General features: G+C 34.5%; 1 protein-coding gene across 1 annotated transcript; it reads right to left on the reverse strand.

Annotated features, from left to right (window-relative positions):
* Window positions 1-948: 948 nt before the first annotated feature.
* Window positions 949-14,975, reverse strand: LOC128557166 (microfibril-associated glycoprotein 4-like). The gene is made up of 5 exons (XM_053544059.1): window positions 13,636-14,975; window positions 6,150-6,286; window positions 5,361-5,457; window positions 3,129-3,278; window positions 949-2,265 (listed from the first exon to the last, which is right to left on the reverse strand). Exons 1-5 carry the CDS (start codon window positions 13,958-13,960, stop codon window positions 2,027-2,029), a joined length of 948 nt encoding a protein of 315 aa, XP_053400034.1. The 5' UTR covers window positions 13,961-14,975; the 3' UTR covers window positions 949-2,026.
* Between the last annotated feature and the right edge of the window lie 786 nt (window positions 14,976-15,761).

Consider the following 15,761-nt stretch of genomic DNA (forward strand, 5'->3'; position numbering starts at 1 on the left):
GCGTCCTCTGTGTCTTATACTACTATAAAATTTGATACTACAAGTCATATATACAAGTAAGCTGTGTTCACATATATATGTTACTTCTTCACAGACACGCACGCACGCATGCACACAAATGCATAAGTAAACAATACTAAACAACGAATATGATTAAGCAGATAATGTACTTTTTGAAGGTTCACTGCATTCCCCGTATACTTCACATTACATTGTGTATTAGGCGATTTTAATGTAAAGGCAAACAAGTATAATACAAGGAATTTCCAATTATTCTACATAATTGATGGTTTGAGGCTTTTCTCTGACTGGAAGCAATGTTAATGATTTAGGTAATATTATAGAATGACAGAGGTATTGTCCTTCACATTGCATAGACAGTCTCCGAGTATTGATGAATGTCTGTACTTGCTTATTAGACAGTGTAAACTCAAATGGCATAAAGATATATTTCAAATGAAATAGTTCTCAATTTGTTTTCTTTGACTATATTTGTTTATTTACATTTAATTACCTTAGCGACCTGTATCATTTACAGTCGTATGCTCTCGTTTTGTCATATTTGTTCAGAATATTAAAGACAAACATGTATTTATTTACATGCACATATTTTCTAAAAATAATAAACAAGATACAGATCTATTCAACAGCTTATCAATAATAGCAAACAAGATTCTATCGATCGTCAGTGGTTCTCGTAAGCCAATAATGTTTTCAAAGTTATGTACATAATTTATTTAAATGAAAGGAAGGAGTGATCTTGAAAACCTTTCTTGCATAGCGATTCTTTCAGACATTTTAAAATCTACCCCCAGTCGTTACCGGAATTACAATAATAATTCTTTTTTTTTTTTTTGAAAAAGACATGAATTAATGAAAAGTGAGCTCTCAAGAAAATATGCTCTAAAAGGTAAACTCATTTGCAGGACTCTTCATTCTTTTACGGTACTGATTTCGATGCAAACAAGAGAAATTCAGTACATGACTTTTTGCTAACTTTGCACAACATTTGAATCATCTTATGAGCAGTTTTTTTATATATATTTGACACTGATATTAAATAAACCTTGAAAGCAGCTCTGTCATAATTTTAAACACTAGACACATTTAATTGCAAAGCAAAGAATCTAAATCCGACACTAATTTTGTAGTTGTTGAATGAAATCAATAACATAATTAGTTCTGTTACAGATGAAAATAAACACAATGTGATCACGTCTAACTTCTGAAAGTATAGTTCACTTATGCTATATAGCTTTATCCCATCCAATTTAGCGTGGTTTTTGTTTTGTGTTTTGGACTATTAGACAAACTCATTATCACCCACTTCCCCAAAATTCTCACAAACGTATATTATAAGAAAAAAAGTGCAGACAGTAACTTTGTTCAAAAATACTACTTTGGCCAAGCGAATGTCAATTTATTAGAAAAAATCTGTTTTCCATAATTATAATTTTTACATTGTAACAAAATATTTCCAATACTCCATGAAACAAACAAGAAAGTAATCTTATCTTATACCGTGTATTTTGCAGGAAGCTATAACCTTATTATAATGGGCATATCTTATGAAAAAATACGAAATTACCGGTCAATGTATTTGTTGGTAGATTCTCGGCCGAATTCTTATTGTAACTGCCAGATGCCCTTCAACATAGGTAAAATATACATACAAAAGTACTTTACCACTCTTGTCTGACCATGTCTTTATAGTGGTCTTATTTAAGCAATATTTAATGTTGTGCAACTCCTACATGGATGTTAAATGCATTAAAACATTTGAATGTAAGGGTAGGGTCGGTACCCTCGTGTAAGAGCTTATGTTTTGTTAGGATGAGAACGAAAAAATGCATGGACAAAATAAATAAAAGTACATCCTCCAAACTTAACCATACTAAAACTTGCATTTTCAGTGGCGTCATGAATAGTTCATAAATATCTACATTTGTCTTAAAATCGCTTTAAGTGGATGAAGTAAAAACTCCCTTCTAAAAGCAATTTTGCTAATGCACTGGTTGCAACGTCATCATCGAAACATCATTTTAGTAGTTTTAACCTGTTGCATATCATGTATAATTGAGTGGTTTTCGTAGTAGTTCACTGACATTCCATATATTCCATTTAGATGTATTTTGGAGCATTCATTAAACCACCAAGCACCATTGCCATTGACTGCACAGTTATGAGTTGGTCTTCTATCTTGGTCAAAGTCATAAGTCGTAAAATGCTGACCATTGCTATAACCAAACACAGTATGTGTTGAACCTACATTTGCAACAGAAATAAAGAAAAAGTAAGAAAAATTAACACTATCTTTATATTACATTGTTCAATTCATGCTATTAACTATTACAAATCAACTACTAGTATAGATAGAATTGTATTGAAAAGAGGAAATTAAAAGGAACGGAAGATAATTCTGCGTTTTAGTATATGTTTTACAAATGCTTATATCAGGATGAGTATTATCATTTGATAAATAATTCAAAGTATACTCAGCGTCACTGGAAAGTTACCACCCTAATGGCCCTTATATTTTAAATTCATCGCACTTGAAAATTAATCGACAAGACTAAAAGGAATACGTTAAAAATCCAGAATAACCTTGCTAAGAATGCCACGTTTAAGGCACGATCAACGCCATCAGGTCATTTGCATGGTTGACGCCGAACTTTCGTGTCGTGAAATTGCACGTCGTATGTGCTGTTCTCACCTGACAGTCATGAAATGGGTTAGGAGACATGATCAGACAAGGTCTATGAGTAACAGACCGCGCACAGGCCATGAAAAAGTGACGTAGATATTGTATAAACAAGTAAAGAGGTATATATTAAGTGGTAACTTTTCAATGACGCCAAGTATATGTAATTTTCTCAAGTGATTGTACAATACGTTCATCAATCTGATGGCATTTGTGACGTCATTATATAAAATACTACTCTACCAAACTAACTAATTATAGTGCAACGATAAGTCTACTGATCCCAAGTATTGTGGAACAGCTCAACACTGAATGTCTGCTGATACATTAAATTAAAAAGAAATGCTTATTACATCATATTTATTCACAAAGAGTAAGTTTTGTCTCCAAAGAAATAAACAGAATTAACAAAAATGAACATTTTTACCTGGTTCACCAAGGTGAAGGGTATAGTGTGGGCCTTTGTCGAGATAAAAGTTCTGGTAGGTTTCGGTAAAAGTCCTGCCGTTAGCCAATGCGATATCCAGCCTGAACTCAGTTGTACCTTGATATGTCATTTCATGCACAATCTTTAGACCTGGACATTTAAAGTTTGTTTTAGTACAAATTGAACAAAGTGTTAAAATATATTTGCATGCAGTTTTTATTTTTTACTACGCATTTTAAGGCACTGACCTCAAGATTTTCGCTAAAATGATCGTTTGTTCATACAATGAACAACAGAACATATGTGTTTTGTTTCCAAGCAGTCTTAAAATGCAAAATCAAGAACAAAATATTCCAGAGTCGGGAATCGAACCCGAGCCAATCCTCACATTGACAGAATAATTTTGGGGTTTGATGTATTGACAATAGTTAAAGGGAACCAACCATTTGTTAGACAAGTACTTGTTTATCATCTTAGACCAAATCGGAAGTAACTTCTCTAAACAGCATTTACCAGAGCATACCTCTGTTAAAATCATATGAGTGTTATGTTATAAGACCGTGAATTCTTCGGTATGCAACTGCTGACGCAGACACATGAAGGATTTGACGAATAATTTATCCCCAATCTGACTACTTGATCTTCTAATCGAAGATCTGAGAATGATCCATTCACATTCGTCTTCTGTATATTTTGGATTTCCTATATATATTGCTATTTTGATTTTCGCAAATCTATTTTTATTTGAACCAACCAGACGACTTCTTCAAATGTCAAAGAATGAAAAAAATGAGCAGTCAAACCAGGGCTCGAACGTAGGACCCCACGTTTACAGAGCAAGTGGCCTACCGACTGAGCTAACTTTTGATTTGCAAAATGTTGTAAGTTAAGCTCTGAATGGCTAGCGAAAGGGTCGTCGGAACGAGGCTATCAATGGGTCGTTTTCAGATCCTAATGGTAGCGTAATAGGAGATGACTTTAGTCAGACTGGAATTATCCCAGTTCCTTAACAGGAAGCTATAGAAGCTACACAGTCATGGCGGATGATTTTTTAAAGAAGATATATGACCTCCATAGACTAAAGAAGAGTTACAGTATCGTAACTAGGAGCGGAGCTTTAGGACCAGCGCAAAGAAGTTACATCTGTACGCTATTCAAATGCTATAAACGGTAGCATATATATCATATTTTCTTGTAGAAAAAAAAATGAAAGAGAATGTCTACCAGCTGCTGAATATCAATTTTATCCTTACATTTTTGGTTGCGGGTTTACCCCGCTACCAAAGTTAAAGTGTATTTCTGACAATCATAGCATCTTTATTTGATTCCGAATCACATCCAAAGGATGTTCATGTGCTACACAAAATAGTCCCATTCATGAACAATGCGAATAAATTATCAATGAACAAGCAGTTCTTATTCAACCTGTATCCACTCACACTGACCATTTAGATTATGTAAGATTTATCAATGATAAGGTATTCCAGCCCATGGTTACATCACAAACTGGGTCAGGCAGAGTTCATCTAACATATGAGGCACATTAAATTTGTATTTGTTTCTCATTCATGTATATTCATACATAGACTGGCATTTAAAAAGAAATGAATCTACCAAAAACCCGCAACCATCAGACATTTCAAGGCTTTGATTTAATTATTCAATACAAAATTTGTTCTTTAAACCACTAAGGAACATTTTTATTATTATCATTATTATTCTCATTATTATAACAGATTTATATAGCAACCTTTTCATGATAATCGCTTTCAAAGGCGCTTTACATATAGCAAAACAGCCACCCAGGGCGCGGAATTCATCCTCTACTAGAACAGGCAAAGAGCGATCTGACAAGAGGGACAGAGCAAGATAAAGCCCCCAGAACAGATAGAGAGAAATCCTTTTTAGATACAGGCCTGTCCGGCTAACTTAGCCTAGCTCTTTGCGAATAGACAGTCTGGTTCTGTAACGTGTCCGGTGTATAGCACCGATACTAGCGAAGCCGTCTTTTCTTGGAATAACCAGTACAGGCCTCTTAGTTAGGTGTGGGACACTAAAGAAAATCTCAGAAATGTTCAGTGCCTGAACCAGGATTAGAATCCCGGACCTCTGTATTGACAGTCAAGCGTGTTACAACTAGACCACCGAAGACAAAGACATACAACCATATGGCTTAAACATTGAATCATGCAATATTCTGACAATAGGTAGTAAGTAATAAATGCAACATACCTAACCAAAATTCACCATTTAACGCACCAAAGCCGTTTTCATATTCCGAGAAATTTCGAAAAAAGTCTACTGAACCGTTAAACCTGTTCTGAAGCACCTGCCAAGAAATGAAAATAAGTACTGTTAATTCATAATCATACAGATAATAAACAAAAATGATTTGAAAAAAAAATATTGTATCAATTTATAATTGTCCATTTCTTACGTAAACTTGAAGAAGTATTCAAAACACTAATCCTAAAGCTTTATTTTTTAAACAAAGCAAGCAACAAAACCTTACAAAGAAATACAAAATTATTAATGTTGAATTTGTAAGAACATGTTTATTAGAATAGAACGAAAAATAAATAATCATCTTGTTATAAAATTTTGCAAAGGCGATTTGCACCAAAAATAAGAACCGTTGTAGAATAAATGAACTGAATATATTATATATCATATGACTACATGGAAGGGGTAAACAAAAGTTTGCTTTATTTTCTTCGTTCAATCGGTTCAAGAACGTTTTGAATTATTAGAACAATTATTAGACTGTTGGTATCTTCTTTGAAATCTATAACCTTCCTCCACCATTAAAGCTGGAAAGTCGCCATATGACCTATCCTGGTCGGTGCGACGTTAAATCCTACAAAAAAGATCTTATACAGGGCACTTTTGTAGCCTTATAAATTATTTACCGTCCAACCTCCGACGTACGCGTCCATGTCACAGTGGACTGTTGGTATCTTCCATGACTTCGATAACTTTATCTTTTACAGGCCATTTTTGTAACCTTATAAATAAACTTACTGTCCAACCTCCGCCGTTTGTGTCCATGTCACAGTAGACTGTTGGTATCTTCTTTGACTCCGATAACTTTACCTTATACAGGCCACTTGTTGTAGAGGGATTATTCTCTAAAATTTCTTTGCAGCTGGTTTCTGAAACTGACAAAAATGAGTCATGGTCTCAGTCTAAGAAAACGAATAATGTATCAAATGCATGAATAGAGAAAAACGTTTTCTAACACACATTATTAGATATTACAAAATAATTTTAATACCATGAATTTATAGAAAATTGCATTACTGTGGTATGTATAGGACGCACACCCAAACACAGCCCTAGAGCCAATCATCGCAACGTAGGCCCGCAACATTAAGGAACCTTGCGACGATATATAACAGACAGATAGCTTTAACAGTTCAGTAACAAGTACATTTTCATTATATCGAAAATAAAAAACTTGGTAACGGTAGATGAAGAGATGAGGATGTTGGGGGAGTGGAAAAATGCAAAACTGAATATACAACATGTAAAACCCTTCTCCAAAAACGCAGTCTCCCTACTACGCCAACAGCGGACGTGTACCAGGCAAACAACAACAAACAAGAAATATCTTTAAAAAAAGATGGTCGGCGTGATGTAACTGAAGCACTAGTTATATATGGGCAGAAACCTGTATTTTAAATCTTTTGGCAATGTTGAAAGAGGCCTCTGTGAAGTTTTGTATAAATGGGGACAGTAGTTCTGAAAAAGATTGTGGAGGGACACACGACGGACACCAAACAATCACAAAAGTTCACTTTGAGCCTTTGGTGCTTAAAAGATGGTAACAGTAAGCAAACAATATTGAAATACGTTCTATACTTTATTTCTAAAATTGTTTGAAGCAACATGAACCCTTACCCTACTTCAGCTTATTATCAAATTTGTCTATCATTCAGAATATGTACAGTACTGTTTTCGCCGGAAAGATTAATTTAAAATGTAGAGTCTAAAATTTAACAGTATCGGGCATGTTGTTGCAGGTTAGTCATGATTTGCACTGGTTAGAAATTGTTGCTGTAATGCATTGTAAGAGTTAATGACTGTATAAAACAAATAACCTTTTTGTAAAAACAAAACTTAAGGAAAAGAAACTTAACAAAACAGAAATAACTTAACAAGAAAACTTAACAAAACAGAAATATGTCCGGATGAGCAGATGAATATTTGGTTACGCACACCTGTTCAAAGAAAAAAGATCTTCCGGTAAAGATGGCGGTGAACGTGTTTTCATTTGCTCTGTGCTACCGATGATTTATTGAAGTTTTGGAAGTTTATTGGACTTTGAAGGATAAATTTGCACAGACTATGTGATTTTGAATATATCAATAGTGTCAAAATAAAAGTTGGACTAGTTACAAATGGTACGTTTTCGGTGTTTATAAAGCAGAACTTACATGTATAAATGCGAAAATACATGTATCTATTGTCACGGATATAGACACAGGAGTCATGTTTTGCACGTGATTAAATGTGAGTAACGTTTTACATTCACAGCTTGACCGCTTAGGCTTGACCGCTACGAGGTATTTTTGTGTGAACAAGGGTGTTGCATTGATGATATGCACTTCACATAATATGAAGCCATTCACATATCCACCTTTTTATCCTAGGAACAATTATTATTGAGTATCAGCAGTGCTATTTGAACAAAAATGTCTCATTCTTTTGCGTAATTACAATTTTCGTCAAAGTACATGTATTTCTACATTTGCTAATATGTTACCTTATAAACATTTTTTCATCATCACATGCGCTACGTTAACCGATTGATTATTTTCTAAGAAACTACAATACGCAATTTTAATTATCATCGCCATTCTCATTGACCGAAATTGTCCAATTAGTCATTGCTAAATATAACCTAATCTATTTCCTTTTTACATTATATTCTCTTTAAACACGTTAACTTTGCAGTCCTTCACTTGATCTGTGTAAATGTATCTTTCAAGTCAACTTAATCATTATTACAAATAATGATCTCTTTTCTTCTCCTAATACTCACCATTAGATTAAGTCCTTTCTATTTCTTTCCAAAAGCTTCTTTGGCGACAGAGTATTTTCTAATACCTTTTCGATCTTTCTCTTGTATGTTAATGTACTGTGTTTTGGTTATGTTCCTCCTGTTGGCTTTTGATTTCTTCCAGTTTTACCTCTTGCAAATAACATGACCAACAATACTTATAGAAAACCAGCCATCATGAGGAATTTTTGCTTGCAGGGACGATTTAGATTTTTAGTCCTCATAAGCTTCATGCTTAGTCTTCACTTCTCTTTATTGTCAATATTCACGGCCTTACATTATATAACACAACAGTCTAGTCAAATGCCAGTCACCGCAGGACTGAAAAAGAATTATCCAAAAAGCACTAAACATCTAGATAACTCAAGGTTTTCTCTTGCTGCTATTGCCGGTGTCTTTTCGATGAATTTCCTGGTATATAGTTATCTTATCTTAAAAAAATTGTTATCTGGCGACGTCCACCCGAACCCTGGCCCGACGGTTTCAACACAAGATACTTCCTCTTCTTCTTTATCACCTTCGTCTGTAAACAGCTTAGACTTGTCTAGACATATTTCATTTGTTCACTATAATATACAAAGTATATCAAATAAACTAGAGTTGTTATTTGCCGAACTCCGTGATTTTGACATAATTGCCTTATCAGAGACATGGTTAAACCAATCAATCCATACAGAAGAGCTTCGTTTTGCGTCTTTTCATCTTCCTGAACGGAAAGACCGTACGCACGATCCACACGGAGGTGTTTTATTGTATATTAGGGATACACTCCATTACAAAATAAGGACAGAACTAGAAATTCCTGGTACCGAGTGTATTTGGGTTGAATTAGTTCCTGAAACTAAAAACATTTTGTTTGGTTTATTCTACAGACCACCAAATACAGATGCACTTCAACACTCAAAAATTGTTGATTCTTTACACTTGGCGGTTGACACAGGCTTTCGTGATATAATAGTCGTAGGTGACTTTAATCTTAACTGTGCAAACCAACAATCAGCCCGCAAGATCCACTCAATCTGCCAAAATTCTCGTTCATACAGCACATTGATGAACCTACACAATTATACTGAGAATTCGTCCTCGTTAATTGATTTAATATTTACATCTAATACAAGTCTTCTATACTGTTCTGGTGTTGGTGATCCCTTCTTATCACAAGAAATACGTTATCATTGCCCTACTTACGGACTTTTAAATTTAAAGAAGCATTCTAACCCAGCTTTTAAAAGACATATTTGGCTATTTGATAAAGGAAACTATGATCTTCTGCGCCAGAAAGCATCGATAATAAATACGAGTTCTTTTAAAGATGAAAATAATACTTATTGTTCGAATATAACTCATCAAATTTTGGAAATTGCAAAATAGTGCATCCCAAACAGGGAAGTTCTTATACGGCAGAATGATCCATCATGGATTACAACTCATGTAAAAAAACTTATAAGAAAAAGAAAACGAATTTATCGAAAAGCTAAGAACACTGGGTCTGAAGAACACTGGTCTAGATTTCGGCATCTTAGGAATAGTATTACTACACTTATCAAAGAAGCAGAGAAAACTCATACTTCCAAACTTGCCAAAAACCTTACAGATCACTCAAAGTCTTCTAAATCGTGGTGGTGTTGTATGAAATCCTTCATTAAACCAACAACCAAAAGCACCATTTCCAACCTTGTATATGATGACGAAGTTGTTTATGATGACAAACAAAAGGCTAACCTGTTAAACAATTTCTCCAAAGAACAATCCCTGTTAGATGAAACGGCTGCCCAAACATTGCCTGACAGTCCAAACACTCAGCATCCTTCCCTAAATTCACTTCAAATTTCACCAGAAGAAGTTCAGTCTGTACTTAAAACCTTACCACTCGGCAAAGCATCCGGTCCCGACGGGGTAAACAACCGAATTCTGCGTGAACTTTCTTTCGAACTTGCTTCACCATTATGTGATCTTTTTAACCACTCACTTACTTGTTGCACTTTTCCAGAAGGATGGAAGGAAGCAAACGTTACACCCCTATTCAAATCTGGAGATCCATCTCTTGTCACTAATTGCAGACCAATTTCTCTTCTAAATACAGTCGGTAAGGTCTTTGAGAGAATCGTATTAAACATGTTTGCAACTATCTTCAGGATAACAATCTACTTAAACCTTTACAATCTGGTTTTGTGCCAAGAGATTCCACAGTCAATCAACTTGTTTATCTTTACAACACATTCACTCATGCAATTGACTCCGGCAAAGAGTTTAGGGCTGTCTTCTGTGATATCAGTAAAGCATTCGATTGTGTCTGGCATACTGGTCTACTCTATAAGCTTAAATTATTTGGAATTTCTGGTCGTCTGAACTCTTGGTTCTCATCTTATCTTTCCAATCGTAGGCAGCGTGTGGTAATATGTGGTGCTAAATCTGACTGGAATTCTATCAATGCTGGTGTACCTCGGGGGTCCATTCTGGGCCCTTTACTTTTCCTGATGTACATTAATGACATCGTACATGACATCGGAGCTAATATACGTCTATTTGCTGATGACACAAGTCTTTATGTAATTGTTGAAAATGAGCAAGAAGCGGAAAATACACTCAATGTTGATCTGTCGAAAATGTCTGAGTGGGCTGCAAGATGGTTAGTTAAATTTAACCCAAAGAAAACTGAATGTCTTCTCTTTTCAAAAAAAATACACCAGCTCCCCCATCCACCTATCATAATGCAGAACCAAATCGTTCAAGAAGTTCAAAATCACAAACACTTAGGTGTACTATTTTTAATGATCTTCGATGGAACCAACATATTGAATACATTAAATCCAAAGCTTACAATAGACTAAATATAATGCGGAAACTCAAATTCATTTTAGACCGGAAATCATTAGAAACAATGTATATTAGTTATATAAGACCAATACTTGAATATGCAGTTGTCCTTTTTGATAACTGTACAACTGAAGAGTCCGATGAACTAGAAAAAAATTCAATATGAAGCCGCCCGCATCGTGACCGGTACTACTAAATTAGTTTCTATCCAGATATTAATTAAAGAAGTGGGCTGGGACACATTGAAAGACAGAAGAAGTAAACATAAACTAATTCTTTTTTATAAAATGGAACAAGGTCTTACGCCTGAATACTTGTCATATTTAGTTCAGCCTCTCGTAGAAGATAGGTCTAATTACAGCCTCCGCAACGCAGACGACATACAAGTTCCACGTGCACGCACAACACTTTATCAAAACTCATTTCTTCCTTCAGCTGTACGTCTTTTCAATGAATTGCCACGACCTACTCGGGAAGCTGAATCACTATCTAGTTTTAAACACCACCTCAACTCGAATATTGTATATGTTCCTAAATATTATTATTATGGGAGTCGAGAAATTCAGGTTTTACATACTAGGTTGCGTACCAACTGTAGTTCACTTTCTCAAGATCTTTATTCAAAGAACATTATTGACTCTCCAAACTGTATTTGTGGCTACGCTGAAAGCGCTAATCATTACTTCCTTCACTGTGAAAGGTACAGTGACTTACGAATGAGTCTCCTCGGGACAGTTTCTAGTTATTGCCAGGTATCTTTAAATGTTCTCTTTTGTGGTGACCAGTCTCTCTCGTACGAAGACAATACCACTATCTTCTCTGCAGTACACAGATATATAGAGAAATCGAAACGATTCCTAAGATAATTCACCATTGTACAAAACTAACAACCCTGTCGCCTATCTTCATCTTCCTGTCCATTTACTCTCTGATTTCTTTTTACTTATCTAGAGTCTACATTATATTTTGATTTTGATTAATATTCTTTTGTTTTGTTTTTACTAGTTTGATATGTTTCTTTTCCGATAACTTAGATCAACTCGAATACAATATAAGAGAGCATTTCCTTTCTATAAGTTCAATAACGCCAGGATTTTGTGTAAATTGATTATATATATGGAGAGGACTTCAATAAGCCTACTGGCTTCCAGTCCAATCCAGAATTTATGTATGTAAATAATCATTTGAAATGTACATATTGGGAAATAAAATATGTTTAAACCAAGTGGTACGCATACAACCCGATGGTGTTGTACTTTTAGAGGTTATAGATGACGAACGCGTTGTCATTTCACTCAGTGTCACACATGACTCAGAGTGACGCATTTTCAGCCTTTCCTCCAATCAGCGCCACTCTTACAAAATCTATCATTATGGGTGAAAATACCGAGAATACCTTACCAAGCAATCCGATTGGTACATTATTCCGGCGGCATAAGGTCATATGAGGTCATAAAATCGTGCTTAATACGGCACGCCGAAAAATACACCCAAAGAAGACAAGTAGGAAAAATCCCCTTAAATCGTCAGCATTATCAGGCTTATCTTTTTCTATAAGTATAAAGTGGACACATTGAATATCTTCTTTACTAAACTGTTTGTTGGATTTCAGAATTACATATTAACAACAATCGGGAAGTAAACATGGCCTGCTTTTCTATATGTCATGGTAAACAATGTTATCATTTATCTAAAAGTATACAAACTTTTGAATTGCACATAAGTATGGCCATTAATTAAGCTGTGATCGATTAAGGACAATATAATTCTCTTGATAAAAGATAAAGTCATCTCGAACGCACAAACATCTCGAGATGATAAAAATTGTGTGTCCTAAACTAACCACCGTGACATTCCAAAATTCACGAATTCCTTTTCATCTCAGTGTATTGCTTTGGAAGAGTATTATATTTATCGGTAACCTTAAAGAGGTACTACATTAATCTTTCACAAAAGAATCTTAACTTTAAGATATTGATTTCAATGATGGTGATTACACATGATTTGCATGAAAAAAAAAAGAAATACAAGAATCTAGCTGCACACTGACATTGATGTATGTAACGTCAGATCAAGACAATGTGTTGAATATCTAAACATTCTTTGAAAATGTACCATTTAACACTAAATTGCGTTTAGACCACACTGTATTTCAGCAGTGCAAGAGTTAGTTATCTGCTGGGTTTTTTTTTGTTGTTTTTTCCCCCTAAACTACCCCAAAAGAAATTGAGTTCATAAGTTTGTTGATGATGTTGCGAAAACATCTAATTTTAGGAGGGCCTAAATTATACCTTACCGGAAATATTAGAAAACTCTAACCAATCCTCAAACGTACATAACTTGATTAAGTGTATCAAAAAATGTGTGAAGAGCAATATTATATCTAGTAACAACTACTTGTTTAAACCCTTCTTATTTTCAGTAATATCACTTTTGCATACTGTCTTTGCTATTACATTTGTGAGCGTGTAGTACATAACGCACAGTACTCTTTATACGAGCAAGAACATTATAGAACACAAACGCTCACATTTATTTTTCTGTTTTAATGAGCACTGTGGCCTTCAATTTATCATTGAGTTCCGAATGAGAAAGATGGATGTAAAATGTCTTTAAAATTAAACTTACATGTCTTAGTCTGAAAATATAGTGAACCAGGATACGACTCGTAACTGCTGGCTTTGATGCCAAGATTAACACGACATCCAATGCACTTGTAAGAATCCGGTTTGTAAGAATAGCTGAGACACATGTTATTCAGGTGACATAGCCTGCCGCATTGAGGAAGATTAGGTATGTTTTCAACTTCAAAGGCGGTTTCATTTGGTATGCACCTGTATCCTGCTATGTAGGAATCAAAATCGTATTTTCTAAATATAATATCAACAGAGGAAATAAAGTTCCAGACTGCAGCGAAAGTCAACAAACACACAAACAAAAAAGTACACTTCATTCTTATTTAGTCCATCACAAATTTCACGATATGTCCTAAAATGATAATAATTTCCAATGTCTAAAGTTCTTGTCTGATTCGATCTGCCTCAAGCTCAAGTATTAGTATGAGGCTTAATGTTATTTTGTCACGTGACTTTAAGCTCATGAATAAATCATTTGTTTTACGCCTTGTATTTCTATGACATATCCAAAGCTGTTTAATATATGTAGACGACATCTCCTGTAAACCATGCTAGTTGTTAATGGTAAAAGTATTAATCAATAACATTTCGTATCATTTGATAGTAATGCGACAGGGAAATTACTAATATAGACCTTTAGCTGCTTTAAGGACACCTCCTACAACATTTTTTCTATGGACAGATTTTTTATTATACATATATATCTACCTCAATATATACTCTATCATTTTCAGCAATCAAGTTTGTGCCACCATGCTCGTTTTTATGTTATGGACAGGGTAAGTGCATGACCAATTTAAAATTGATTCTAAAATATGAGAACAAAGATCTGAAGTAAACTATGAATATGTTTCATAACAAACTGATTCATTGTTCTTACATTTTCTCTTCAGTACATAGAATATTACTTAATTGATACGAATAATTATATTTTACTTCAAATTCCATTTTTTTTACGAAAAAGATAATTTCTTTAATTTCTGTTTTTCAAGGAAGTTGTTATGTAAAAAAACTTTTTTTTCTCAACGTACAACTTTTTTACTTCAGATGTAGCTTATGTCGTATTCATTAGAAAGAAACCATAAAAATCATCTGTAGTCATATAATCTACTGCGATATTTAAATATTTCTCGAAGTTTGGTTCATTTCTTGCCAGGGGCCACAACTCTATCGTACTCCCGTATTGTTACATTTTTTTTTTTTGGCTATTTGATTCAGAAGAATCGTCCTTTAAACACACATGGAAAACTTAAACATACTTCAACTTTATTAAGAATTTAACTGTCAATGCTTACATTCGTAGCGCGCTACCAAAAGCTACATTTTGTTTATTTTCCGTCGTCGTTCTTGTAAACAGACATGTCGTTACAATTCATTTAGATAAAACTGTCAAATTTACTTATTTAAACATGTTTTTATCCTGTGAGTTTGTTTCCATTTACGCGAAATGTTCGACACCGTCTGAAAATTAATACTCAACTTTCTATTCGATGAAACGCAGAATCTAAATATGTATCAGCCTCTGAACAACAGCGATAATAAAAACAACATAAAATGCCCTCGTGAAATTATTTGTGCGACGTATTACCGCTCGAGTGTATAAATAGTGTTAAAACACGGATTAGATAAAATATAGGAGCGCTCTTTCTTTGTCGCAACAAAAACGTTAACGTCACCGCACGTTAACGTGACGTCATTTTATCGTAAGACTGTTTTAAAAGAGAAAAGCATATTAGAATTTCACACAAAACTATAGCTAACATACGCTTGTTTATCTTTCGGATTATTCTGTTATCACTGTATTACAACTACCGCTTGCATATGCAGAAAAACTTTCATCTTACGGATTGTTCCGTTATCACTATATTAACAAGAGGGCCAAGATGGCCCTAGGTCGCTCACCTGAGAAACACACCATAACACAACATAACAGTGGAAACATGTTTGACCTAGTGATTTCATGGAAAAAAATATTCTGACCAATTATCATTAAAATTGGAGCAGAAATCGTGAGTATAAGTAAGTATTTTCTTTGATTTTACCTAGTGACCTAATTTTTGACCCAAGATGACACATATTCGAACTTGGCCTAGATTTCATCAAGGCTATCATTCTGAC

The sequence above is a fragment of the Mercenaria mercenaria genome, chromosome 5, assembly GCF_021730395.1.
Source record: "Mercenaria mercenaria strain notata chromosome 5, MADL_Memer_1, whole genome shotgun sequence".
NCBI classification, from domain to species: domain Eukaryota; kingdom Metazoa; phylum Mollusca; class Bivalvia; order Venerida; family Veneridae; genus Mercenaria; species Mercenaria mercenaria.

Coding starts and splice junctions, on each gene's coding strand:
- LOC128557166 (XM_053544059.1), bottom strand. CDS start 13,960: ATGAAGTGTACTTTTTTGTTTGTGTGTTTGTTGACTTTCGCTGCAGTC. Junction 6,287..13,635: donor ATATTTTCAGACTAAGACAT/GTAAGTTTAATT, acceptor CATTTTTGTCAG/TTTCAGAAACCAGCTGCAAA. Junction 5,458..6,149: donor CAAACGGCGGAGGTTGGACA/GTAAGTTTATTT, acceptor ATTTCTTGGCAG/GTGCTTCAGAACAGGTTTAA.